Below are 13,525 nucleotides of genomic sequence, written 5' to 3'. Positions count from 1 at the left end.
TAGTGGGAACAACTCAAATGAAACAAAATAAGCATAATTCAAACTGGCATCGTCAGTTAAGGAGACAGCTCCAAGAATTTTGTGGTCACAACAAACTGTGATTGCATACGTCTTGCATCCCCTGACACAACAGGAAGGCGGTTGATCTCCTCATACCATTGTCAGCCTTGGGATATTTGGTTGCTCGTTGACACCATGTGGCACATTCCTGTGAAATCCAATCAGTGTTTGCGCGGTGCATCACCTCAGTGCAGCTTCACTGGACCAAAAGAAGACAAATTAGGCATTGTTTCGATGATTTAAACCATTTCATTCAGTTCAGTACGAAGATTTATACTCACTGACTTTGTTTTGTTTTTGTGTTTTTGGTAGCTAAGTGATCACATCATTATTCACTGCGTATGCGTATGCACCTCAGTGATCACATCACCTTTTATAATGCAGTGAGAATAAAGTGCTTCAGTGGCTTTCAGTTCAGTCTTTATTCCGATTCTGTTCAATTTATGTTTCGTCTCCGGCTGTTTCATTTAGCACAGAACTGTACAAGCAGCTATAACAGCTCAGTATACCATGCATCAGGATTCCTTCTGGTCTTACAGTAAGCGTTTAACCAGGAAGCGACATGCTGTATATCATGGCTAAGCTGACAGTTGAATGTGGGTGCTGTCAGTCACCTGTGAGGGGAGCTCCGATGCAAAAAGCTGCCAGTAAACCTGATGATTCAGAGGATGAGGATTTAGTTTGTTCATGTTATAAAACAACTCCAGCTTCCTGTTGAAAAAACAAAAAACAGAAGAAAAAAAAGAGCCACAGCACTAATTTATCCTACAAAAAGAAAAAGAGGGTAGCCCCGACAGAGAATACAAGCAACATAGATGAAATGGATGAAAAGACAGAGAATTTGGAAATGAGGTTAAGAAGGTCGACCAGACTGCAGTTGTCGCTGTTTAAGCATTTTAATTAGAATTTCAAAAATGGATTTATCAAAAGAACCGAGAGCAAAAGAGCAAAAAATGTTTTATAAATGATCCTGAGTTTTGGCAATGGTTTATTCCAACCAATTACTCTCACACTTGCTCTTCTTTTTTTTATATTTTGATCTCCCTCTTGCCTCTCAAAAACAGAGGACGAGCAACCTCCTCTGCCTCTGTAGACCAGCCTCCACTGGTGTAGACACTAGCAACTGTGAAGCCGTGAAGCCTGGTGACTGGGAATGTGATCCGTGGAGCAAATATGACACATTCGCTGCTTTTGTTGAGGCGTTGATGCTCGTTGACACTGGGAAATAGGACAGCGGTGTAGCGTAATGTGAAGATGATGTCCAGATTGTGCCGGTGTGTGTTTCCTCAAGTGTACTCAGGAGGCAATAGACTTGGCTTATATGATCAGATGACCGCTTTCAGGAGCACACTGTTGCAAACACCTCACCTTTGTTCGAGAGTGAGTAGAATTACATTACTTTACAGTATCCATAACATACTTTAGTGTTAGGGCTGAAGAGCTTTTGATAAAGGTAAAATGTGTCACCATATAGTATTATAAATGAAGCATTGTGATGCTAGAGATGTCCTGGCCTATAAATCATATTCTCCAGGTGTAAGGGAACATGCTTGTTCATCATAATTATGTCCTCCGCGCTGCTGATAGCCAGGGCCGGGTTAGAGTTAGAGATATCCGTCCGTCTGTCTTATTCTTGTGAAAGTGATATCTCAAGAACGCCTTGAGGGAATTTCTTCATATTTGGCACAAACGTTCACTTGGAGTCAAGGATGAACTGATTAGAATTTGGTAGTCAAAGGTTAAAGGTCAAGGTCACTGTGACCTCACAAAACACATTTTTGGCCGTTACTCAACGATTCATATGATAATTCTAACAAAACACCAGTGTGTAATAGGATAGACTGATGGAGTAATGACGCTTTATATCCAAAATAATCAAATGTCACCTTCACTGTGACATCATAAGGTTCTGCAAGTAATGCTCTGGCCATTATTCAACACCTTGGCTAAATTTTAAATGTAAAATTACCATTCCCGTTAAAATTTCTATCACAATCAATCGCAATATCTGACAAAATAATCTCAATCTGATTTTTTTTTTTTTTTTTTGCATATTCTTCAGACATAATTAGTATTTATAGGGAGAAAATTCCAAATAAGCATGCACATGCATATAACGGAAGAGAATATTAGGCTATTCTGTTAAGCGTCTTGGACCGACATGGTTGGATCCTGATTGGCTGAACACAGCTTCTGCTTTGATTTAAACTCAGTCAGCCTCAACCAGCAGGTAAACTTGCTGGTTGAGGCTTTTCAGTTTCTATAAAGCAAACAGGGGCTGACTGCACAGATTTCAGTAATTCTCCAGTGAAGGGAGCCAATTGGGATCGAGTCCAGCTGCGATGCTTTTACTGCAGCTTCTCTGAAACTGCATTAGCCGCTGAAGGCAAAATTGAATTTTTCTACATCTTTATCGAACATGTTGGATCATATAAAGACGGTCTATGAACGAGTATCTTTTGTTTCACGCCATGATTACAGATAAGGTTTGCAACCTCTGACACGTGTTGCTTTTCTAAAAGAGCTTACAAGACTTCCAACTACAATTGTCACAGTAAGATTTTTACGTCCATTTCTCTACAGGACTTGAGTAGAACTGGGCAAACTGACAGGCTCTCTGCTATCTGTTCCAGTAAAGAGGGTCGTCTGCTGGACTTTCCTGGCATTGTTCATATTCAAATAATACCCCTTCAATTCATAAAACACTCATCAGAAATTCATTAGGCAATCATGATTTATATTTCCGTCCGTTCCCGACTTGTCTCTGAAATTTGTAGGATCATCCAGGCTTTTAGTTTCCCGCTCTCTCTCTCTCTCTCGCGCTCCCTCCCATCTCCTCTCCTTTCACCCTAATTCCCTCTCTATATCCCTTCGATGCCCTTCACACAATCGTGTCCCTGTGCCCCTAACAGGCACACAACCCTACCCCCCAGCCCTCTGCAGCCCCTCCCCTCCCTAGGATGAGAATACAAAGCAGAGTAATTTCATGGCTAAGCAGGCCAGATAATCAGCAGTCATATTTCACAGCAAAAAGGAATGCAGACGCAGACACCGGTCAGGGTTGGTGGGCTGAAATTGTCACTGCAATCATTCATATTAGATGCTATTCTTTTTCTAGGTGTTTATGTTTCTTTCTCCGCCTGTTGTCCACTCTTCTTTCCCTTCAATTTAACTTCATTTAACGCTAACAGTTCTGTTCTCTTCGTGCATCCTGCAAACAAAAAATAAAAATGTTTTCAATTTTTCGACGATGAAATAAATGTAATGGTAGCATTAGATATTCTAGGGTCTAGCTCAGCATAATGACAGTTGCGAGCCAGATAGTCATAGCCAGCTGCAACCTGGTATTTTAAAGTGATTGCATCATGATGTGATGAGTTTATGTCTTAATGTTTCTTTGCTATGTGTTTTTTTTTTTTTTACGTGCGATAATTTCTCGTTGTGTGTCTGTGTGCCTGCAGGTGTGTTTGCGTTCGGTCTGTTCGCAACAGACATCTTCGTCAATGCGGGCCAGGTGGTGACGGGAGGTCTCTCGCCCTACTTCCTGTCCGTCTGCAAGCCCAACTACACCGGCACCGAGTGTCGCTTCAATCACCAGTTTATCATCAACGGCAACATCTGCACCGGGAACCCCGTCGTCGTGGAGAACGCGCGCCGGTCGTTCCCGTCCAAGGACGCTTCGCTGAGTGTCTACTCTGCTGTTTATCTGACGGTGAGGAGAAGTAACGCATGAGTACGAACGCCGATTTTTGAGTCTCGTTTCCAACTCGTCAAATACTGATGCTTTGGGAATGAATGGCGACTGATCTGACCCACAATCTCAGAGTGTCAGCATTTGACGAGCTGGAAATGAGACTCACTTAACATTTCACTCTAATACATTGATTATATAAGACCTATTTATACCAGACTAGTATTGCCTGGAGAGCTTTAGTGCGGCATCTTGTGTCACAAAAAGGTTAGGAGCAACAAAAGGTTGTCATGTTTAAGTACATAAAGCATCCATTACTTGATCTGAATGAGCTGAAAGTATGCACATATGTCTGTAACACATGCAGAACGTGGGCAAAACAACTTTAAACAATATCATTAATGTGGCTGCTGAAGAACAGATGCTTTGCTTCTGACATCACACCCAGGGGCATAATGTCAGTAAATTCAAGCAAGAATACAGACTTCCCCCACTAATATCATACCCGTGCGAACAGAGCTATATATGTAGGTTGATTGCTGTTTGTGTTCACCACACGACATTGTAAAATTCACATTCTTTCTCTTTAAATCCTTCTCACTGTTATTCCTTTCTCTTTTAGACTTTAGAACAACTCAAAGGTGCACTACAACTGTAGTTTTGAAAGGAAAATTCAAACTCAAAACCAAAGAGAGGTTATATTAACAATATTGATAAGGTAATAATACAAACACAGAAGTATGTACTAACAAGCTGTCCTTAGAACACAGTCTGAAGCTTGAGAGGTGGCTACTTCTGCAAATACAAACAAAGTTAAAGTATGAAGCTGTGTTTGTTTTATTATTTATTGTGTGTCCCCCCCCAAAAAAAACTACATATTGCACCTTTAAATGTCATCTTACATTTGTTTCTATATTGACACATAGTATACAGCACATACACAACACATCTCATCACAGTATGGGTAACACTTTACGGTGTCTTCACTGAGTAGTTCCTTAATAATTCTGACTCAAAGACTATGTAATAGATAATGAGTCACAAGAGAACAGACTTTAAATTAGAAAGGGCAGGTAATGGTGAGGTATTTGGGAGATGCCCCGGGTGTTCTCCAGTTACTCATCATTATCAGCTGCTGTTGAACTGTTGAACCTGTATGTTTCAAATGCTCTGAAGGAGACTGTGCTGGAATGTTTAATTCTTTATCTAATGTGATGTGAGCCAAATAAACAATTTTTGAATATGCTCACTGGATCTTTGGGTCTGCAGAATCCTATTGTTGAAGCACAACCTCCTTTTTCAATTTGAAATAACAGCTACTTTCTTCATGAATTGTTCCTGATTAACTGTGAGTCAGCCACTGACCAGCACGAACTAGTAATGACTCAGTCATGACTCATTAATGAATCATTAGTTACTCTTCTCTTACATCATACATCAAACTAAGTGGTTACTTAGTGGTCCGGCAGTACCTCACGATTACCTTACCACTACTTCCCTTTTTTTAGTACTCTTCAAGGGGAAGTCTGTTCTCAGGAACTACTCATTCGTTCCTCTGTCATTCCTCAGTAACTACTCACGTTTTTGTGTACCGTTCACACATACAGTATGTGAGGATCAAACTTCCTGCTACCTGCTGTCTCACACGTCTAAGGTATCGTATGTGACGTAATTCAATAGTATGAAATGTGTGATAATATCACGTGTTATTGTTTTAGGTAGTGGGAGAGAAGGGTTGCCTCTGAGGATAATGCAGCCTGTAACCTTGAAACATTCATGAGTTTAACTTTGGAGATTTAAGAGCCATTCAACTGCTGAGCTGAAAGATTAGACTTTAATTACAAATTACGAATGTAGTCTGAATTTTGTGTTGTTGCAAAATATGTGTAATTGATAAATGGATTAAAAAATGAAATTCAGGCTTAAAGCTTATATGTACATAAATGTACTTTTTGTAATACAAATACTGCCATACAGTTTGAAAAATATTCTCCGATGCACAAGTACTTACTGACTCAAGTGCAGACAGAACAAATATTGAAATTCTCCACCAGATTTCCAGATTTCTTCAGCGCAACCTGAGCACAGTTAATTAAAAATCAATATCAAAAGTACTTCTGGCAGAAGAGTGACTCATTTGGGACTGAATATAATTAGTGTACATCTTGGTGTAAACAACAACCAGACACTCAGAGAGGAATGGATCTTTTTTAGCCCAGACTGATTCAAGTTTTTCACTAGATCTGCAGTTCCCCCCCAAAAAAGCTTTGAACTTGAGGGAATATTCGCTGTGAAAAAGGTGCTCCATGACACCTCTGGGTCTTTGAGTGAGGAATTGCCAAGGAGGGACCTAATATTTCTTAAAAGTGTGTCGAGGAATAGTTCATACAAGCATATGGCGGGTTCAGGCGTTTTTAGAAAACTGCCTGGAGGAACGCATGAGGAATGGCTTTTTGAAGGGCTATTTGAAGAGCTGCTATTTGATATCGGAGTGGGGATCAGCTGCTGCAACGTGAAAGAGAGCAGGAGTGCAGATTATATCAGCAGGAGCGAGAAGAATACAGAGGGCAGATTGTTGATGAAAAAAGGATTTGATGCGCACAACCTGTCGGTTGGCATGGGAGGGGGGTAAAAGTTCAGGAATGAGAACATATGGAGAAAGACTTGAGTGTCTGTTTTTAAATGCTGACAGACTTCTCACAACTTTCACCTCAGGTAAAAGGGTGACCTCATTGCGTTTATCTTTTATTCCCTGTGAAAAAAAATCTTTGTTTTTTGAGAGTTATTTCACTCATATGATGTAAGTTTTTGACATCTTCCTTTAACTGTTTTTCTGCGCAATGGAGGCTTTGTGCTTTCATCAAATGGTAAAATATCTTATTTCATTTCTGTGGGAACTCCTCCAGTTTTTCTGCATTACGCAGTTATGAGAGTTCACCAGGGGCTCTTGTTTATAAACCTTTGGTACACAGGAAACTACATACTGTACTCCTCAATGCGGTCATAGTTTTCTCATTTTCAGGTTTATACTTTTCAGATGTCTACAAGAAAATTTTAAAAAAAGTTATTTTTCACGCACTGACCATATCTGCAGCACCTCTATTCACCCTCTGTCTGAACGCTCTGTTTTAGTGCCTGTCTCTTTAAGGCCCCCCTCCTGTAAAGCCAGTCTGCTCTGATTGGTCATCTCTCACAGGCCTGAGCAGGCACCACACACCAGGTTTCCTCTGATGCTGTTTTTGCAACCACAGCTGTCCTGGGGGTGGTGACTGTGTAGTTCACATCACAACCTTACGTAAGGCACAGCAGCTGGTTTAAAGGCACATTGGTGACAGGCTGTGTGCCTCTCTCTGGATTAAAGGTGAAATATGTAAAAATTAACTAAAATCTAGACCATAATGAAACAACAGTTTTGACGTTATGCTGTCTATGCATTGTGTTAGCATGCTAACCCACTAGCAACAGCAGGTTCTGGTCCAACATTCCTGTGCTTGCAGTGTGAACACCAACACTCCCCTGGTGCTCTGAGGTCTCAGTCTAGACCCTCTTCCTTATTAATAATGACATGAAAATCTCACTTTCTACATTTTTTTTTCTGCCTTCTGTCTTCCTTTCCAGATGTACATCACCAGCACCATCAAGACCAAGTCGAGCCGCCTGGCCAAGCCTGTGCTCTGTCTGGGCACGCTCTGTTCGGCCTTCCTCACCGGCCTCAACCGAGTCTCGGAGTACCGAAACCACTGTTCTGACGTGGTGGCTGGATTCATACTGGGATCAGCGGTTGCTCTGTTTCTGGTGAGGACGATGAAAGGGTGAAAAGTTTGTGGAAATGTGTGAGTAGAGATTAGAGGAGGAGGGAAAGTGATTATTCTGAGGTGGATTCTGGTCATGACTTATTTTCAAATTATAATAATAATTGCCAGCTCCATTTTGGAACTGACCCCAAACAGTAATTAAGTGATTAATTCAGGCTGCAGCCCTCCCCAAACCCTGTAACATGTTGTCGGTACCATTTTACATTTGTGTCCCTAAAATTCTTACACACGTCAGATTTTTTTTGTATATTTTTTATATTGGTCTTCAGTGACAATAATAAGGCTACATAGTGTATGGGAAAGGTATTAAGTCAGCTTTGTATCAATTCAGTCATGTATAATGATTTCCTAAACACTCATTTAGCGAAGAAGCTTCAAAGAGAAGTTCATGAAGAGGTGGTAGAGAGAGAGGACGTGAGCCAGAATGAAGCAGGGTTTATAATTATCTTATCTTGAAGGCCGTTCAGATACAGGTGAGTTAGGGTGGAGGGAAAAAAGGTAAGGTGGCACCAGTTGATTGGGAGAAAGGGAGAGAAGAGAAGAAAGGCGAAAAAATACTGAGGTGGCACCTGGATTTTTACTGAGATCAGCAAGTCGCTCCGGTTTTGAAAGAGCTCAGTGAGGAAAGGAAGAAAGAAACACTAGTTTTTAATGGTGGTTGTGTTTGATTCAGAGATGATGGAGGGAACAAGCTAAAAGGTGTGATCTAATAAATCCTAGCTCTGTACTGCAGAGGAGGGGACGGACTCTTGTTATCTTAAAGATCTCTTTTGGAACAAATGCTTGCAAATTGTGCAGACTGGACTTCCAAGCAAGTAATGTCTCAGATGAGCCCCCTGAGGTGTGTTGTCTGCCTGGCTTCCATTAAAAATTAAAACAGATTTATCAACATCAGATTTTGTGCTGAGCGCCTAAATGCTGGATGATGATTACAGCTAAAAACCCTGGAGTTGTTTTGGGGTCTGAAGCGGAAAAAGCCCACCGAGAAGAAAAGAAGGTGAAGGGAAACCCTTACAAATCAAATAAGATATATTTAACAGTCTCAGAGGCTTCATTACATGTAATTGCCGCTGAGCCCCGAGCTTCAAAGCAGGAAGGAGTGTGACAGCGAGGAAAGGGAGGAGGAGAAATGGAGGGGAGGCTGAGGGGAAGAGATCAGGGATCGTTATTCGTTCATTGGCTGCCGGTGGCCGATGTCATAGCTCTTTTATTCCAACAAAGGGAACCAGCCTTGTGAAATGTATTCACGGGGAAACTCCTCGGAGGGTCTGTTACCGCTGTGATCAAACACATGGGAACTGTGTCTCTGTCGCAGTGTGACAGAGACACATAATAAGCTAACACATAAGTTGCATAACAGCAACTCAGTCAAGCTGAGTAATTCATTTGACCAACTTGAGTGAAAGCATAAGAAATTATTGGATTAAAAAAAAAAAAAGTATAAATAGCCAGTATAAAATTTGACAATTAGCATTAAAACTAGCTGGTTTTCACATTTGCAAGCAGCTGTATTGACAAAAAAGTTAGAACGCTGTGTCAAAGTAAATCACAACAGAATGCAATCTCCAGCAAATCCACTGTATGTACCGACAGGGGCTGTGAGGTTGCACTACAACTATTAATTGGTAGGAGAAACTCAGGGGTCCATTTCCACTGTTAAGAATGAATTTCCAAAATGATAAAGCACTCTCTTAACAGCCTATCCTACCTGAGCTGGATAGCGCTGACTGATTAATATCTGATATGTAAAAATAGACAGAATCAGCCCCAAAAAACTGGTATGTTTGGGCCATGTCGCAAATATGAACAAGGTAAACAGTTTATTCTGAATTTTTCTGGTCAGACACCAAAAATTTGGCAAATTAAAATGTTAAACTGATGAAGTGCTATACTCAAGCAAAATGATCACTAGTGTTATTACAGCTCGTCCTGAGTGGATCATCGGTACAAACTTCCACGGAGGTCCTGTTAACTGTTGTCAAGTTCACTCAGAACCACAAATGTCAGCCTCACGGTGGCAATAGAGGAAATGTCAGGTCATGTCACCATCAAGCCTTTAGGATACAATGTTTGGGAACAGTGAATGTCTGTATGGTATACCATAAACCATATTTTGGTTTTCAATGACACATAATGTATTAATATTTCATAAACTACATTGTTTTGCACCTAGAAAAACTGCTTGTCAACTCTGCATGTAAAACTTATTATATACCTGGTATATAAAAAGTACTACATGTTTCTTCAGACATAGTTGGTAGATGATGGGTTAAAAGCCTGTTGGGTGTTAAGAGAGTTTCCTGGGTGATCAGTAGCACTCATGCCTGTTAATGTCTTTCACATGAGATGAGGCATTGATGTGCAGTGTGGGCAACCTGAAGCAGCTCGACCTTGAAACATGAAGAGGAGGAGACACCACACTCCACGCTTTAATGAAGGATATAAGCTTTCAATGATCAACCTATAAAAATTGACATACCTCGAGTCTGTGATCTCCAGGGAAAGATGCAGGAAAGTCAATCATCACCTGAGCAGCTTTGAACCTGCCCATTTCAAGCTTATTATCAGCAATGCATGAACTGACAAGTGCTGCTTCTCCATTACACATTTACCAAACGGTCCTGGTGAGGCTTATCATGGTCTTGTCATCTGAAGACTGGGGCGATTTGATGGACTGCTATCTTGAGGGAAATGAATGGGTACAAAGAGAGCAGAAAGCAGGTATAGCTCAAATCCCTGTGCTATCAGCGCTCACAGAGAGGAGATCTAAATGGACTCATCAAAGAGCAGCTGCCTTTGGTCTTACAAGAGGTTTGTCCTCTGCCAGCAGATTGAGGGATCAGTGTTAAGCACTTGGTCGAGGAGCCGCAGGATGATGTTGGTGAAATCTTAGCGGGAGACAGAGGTGGACACTTGATCCAAGACAAAGTAGAGACACATGCTGACTGCCTGCAAGGTTTAAGGGCCCAGAAATACTACAACTGACATCAAAGAACTAGCGGCACTGAAAGCTGACTGTTCTTATGCTGCCTGGGTTTTGGCCAAAAAGATGCACTTGAACACACCCCAAAAAACAAGGTGGCGGTAGTCTGTAATCATCATTCAAAAAGAGAAACCAGAAGACTCTGGACTGCGGTAAAACAAAATGTTGGCATGGTAAAGCAACCTTTTTTCACACCTGTAGCCACTTCTAATGGAGATCATGTTTGTTAAAAAGGAGCAAATGGCACTGGTGAAGAGACGGAGGTGAAATACTACAGCGTCAGGCTCAAGGGGCGCTCCCTTTCTTTTTCTGTTTTTCATCGGGTGCATTAGAAACTTTTCATCAACTTTATTTAAAAGTTAAAAACTCTGGTAAGCTACAGTATAAAGAGATTTACCTGGCAGTTCATTCATATATAAAAGCCCCACACTCCAGCTGTATAAATGGCTCTCAATCTAAACCTTAAAGTTTCAAGGTATGTATAATTGCCATCAAAAGAGTGTTTGGCCGACCCTTTTTGGTACAAAATCGGATCCCGTGGCAAAAAAAACTAAACAACTTTTACTTGAAAACTCAAATTTTGTCTTTTTAGCATTTCCATGGCAACAAGCAAATTTTTACCTAGCTCACCTGAGACAATAGATGGCAGCTTGGGCTGAGCTTGTCGTAGCATGGATGACAAGATGCAAAAATAGAAAGGAAGCAGTCTTCCACGGTCTTTGGGGATGCGCTTCAGTTGAGTGAAAACAAGAAAGTGGAAACCATACTGAAGTGTGTTTGAAACAAGCAGGATGGCTGTGTCTTATAGGAAAGGTTTCATCCCAGGGTGGATAAGAACAGTCGTGGAAACAAGAAACGGTGTCAGTGCATAACTGAAGATTTTTGACTCGCCTACGACTCAGCCTAATCAACTTAAAGTTCACATTCACAGTGATTTTCTAAAGAATTCATGTTTTTGTGAAACACTGATGCTGTGTCGCCCTTAGATTCAGTCCCAGCAGCTGTTATTCATTCATTTGCTTGGTGGAAGTATTAGAGCAGCACTGTCCATGAACTGCCACAAACAAGGAATACTTGAGCGTCCTCCAGCAGTGAATAGTGCCGCTTCATTTTCTCTTTTGCCACTGCCTCAGGGCATGGTTGGCCTGGCGGGGGCTTGGGGGTGGGGTTCTTCCTCGGGCTGCCTCCTTTGATTAACTAGTCCATGGAGGAGTGCAGAAATGCAGCAACCTTGGTCCTGTCTCTACCGGTAGACGAACCTGACTGATGGACAAAAAACATTTCTAAATAAGTGTAATATATAAGATTTTTTACAGATATTTAAATAAAGAAGCAAGGCTTCAGTTCACTGTGCCTGCTGGGCGCGGTGCCATGCCACAAAGATGAACACCCTGGAGCGTCTCCGTTGACTGCATTAAATGATGGCTGCATTTTGTAGACTCGTACAATGTTTGATTGAGCTTTTACTCTCATATAAACTTCCTATTGGAGCGATAACTGTTCTGAAGTAAAAAATATGGTCACATCTCTCCAAAAAACGACGGGTGCTCTTAATTCCTTCTAGTTGGAGCCCAATATCTCAGTGTCACAAGGGTTGGCAAGCAGTCTGATTTAAGTTCGAAGAGATCTCATTTTAATATAGACATTAAGTGACATTGATAAAAGTTGATGCTGATGCTACACTGTGGTGTATCCTCAGATAACAGTGTTAGAGCTGATAAATAACACTACTTTCTCTCATAATAGGTGCTATAGGAAGTAATCTGTCTTAAGGGACTGGATGAATATGCATATTTTATTCATACTTTTGTTGAGAGTGATAAAATTGTTGGACAGCCTGCAGTGCATTGCAACTGTGAATAGTATCTGGTGTATGGAGTCTTTATCAAGGCGTGACTTGTAGTCATTTAGCAGCATGAATCCAAAGGATTTTAATGATCTCCCTGACTTTTCCTCTAACACACAACGAGATGACTTCTTTTGGGATTGAGTGAAATGTCTCAACAACTCTTGGATGGATTGCCTTGAATCTTTTGTGCACACATGAACAAAACGCATGTCATGTGTGCAGAGCTTGTTTGTTTGTTGAATTGTTAAATCAGAGTTTGTAGGCTTCAATGTTCCTGTGTGGAATAAGCACTGACTGATAAAGGGAGTCATCACATGAATTGCACTGCAGCCACCTATTCATCATGTCTGAGTTAATACATGTTTTAGTATTGGTTTTGTGTGTTTGGTCAAATGGTGTGTTTGGTTATTTATGTGAAACTGTGTACATATTGGGATGCAAGGCAAATTTCAGAAGATGATTCTGACATTAAAGTCAAGTGAAATCAAATCAAGCATCCCCCTCAGGAAGGACTGTGGTGGCTTTGGTGGACCTTGGTGTCTGAACGAATACTTGTTATACTGACATTTCCATTAGCATTAGCTGTACTTTTTAAGAGCTAATTAGCAAATAGTAGCATGCTAACATGCTTAAAGCGGCTCAAACCCTGACCCAAACACCTGATTGTATTAATAGGCAGGATTTGTTATTTACTGATCAAGTAGAAAGAATGCTGGTTTTGAACCGTCTCAGGTTCCACTGGTAAGGGAGACACATATCAGCAGGGGAACAGACTTCGACATAACACCGCTGCTCTCCATTGAGTGAATGCCTATCAGCTTCTCTCCCTCTCCCTCTTCATCTTCTTTGCCTCCATCCATCAGCTGAGTTTCCACAGTTATTCCAGTTTTTCCACTGTTACCAGGGGATAGCAACCGGGGAAAACAGTGCCTCTTTCTGTTTTGGTTACGCAATGAAAGATACACCTCCTTAGTGCCATAATTTGACCTTCATCTTTCCAGGAAAAATTGAGCCTGGTGGCAGACTGATTAGCATAGTGAAAGCGAGGCTTATAGGGAACCAATCTATTAGGGGTGTCACGATTCTCCAAATCCTCGATTCGATTTGATTTTCGATTTTAGGGTCAT

General features: G+C 41.1%; 1 protein-coding gene across 2 annotated transcripts in view; it reads left to right on the top strand.

Moving 5' to 3' along the window:
- Window positions 1-13,525, top strand: part of plppr1 (phospholipid phosphatase related 1) — a 64,250-nt gene that overhangs the window by 48,118 nt on the left and 2,607 nt on the right. For both annotated transcript variants that reach the window (XM_073478208.1, XM_073478209.1), the window contains exons 5-6: window positions 3,522-3,772; window positions 7,370-7,546. In XM_073478208.1, coding sequence (XP_073334309.1) covers window positions 3,522-3,772; window positions 7,370-7,546 — 428 coding nt within the window. The remainder of the gene's footprint in view (window positions 1-3,521; window positions 3,773-7,369; window positions 7,547-13,525) is intronic.

Source organism: Pagrus major, chromosome 12 (assembly GCF_040436345.1).
Source record: "Pagrus major chromosome 12, Pma_NU_1.0".
NCBI classification, from domain to species: Eukaryota; Metazoa; Chordata; class Actinopteri; order Spariformes; family Sparidae; genus Pagrus; species Pagrus major.
This window is presented reverse-complemented; position numbering and strand designations above follow the sequence as displayed.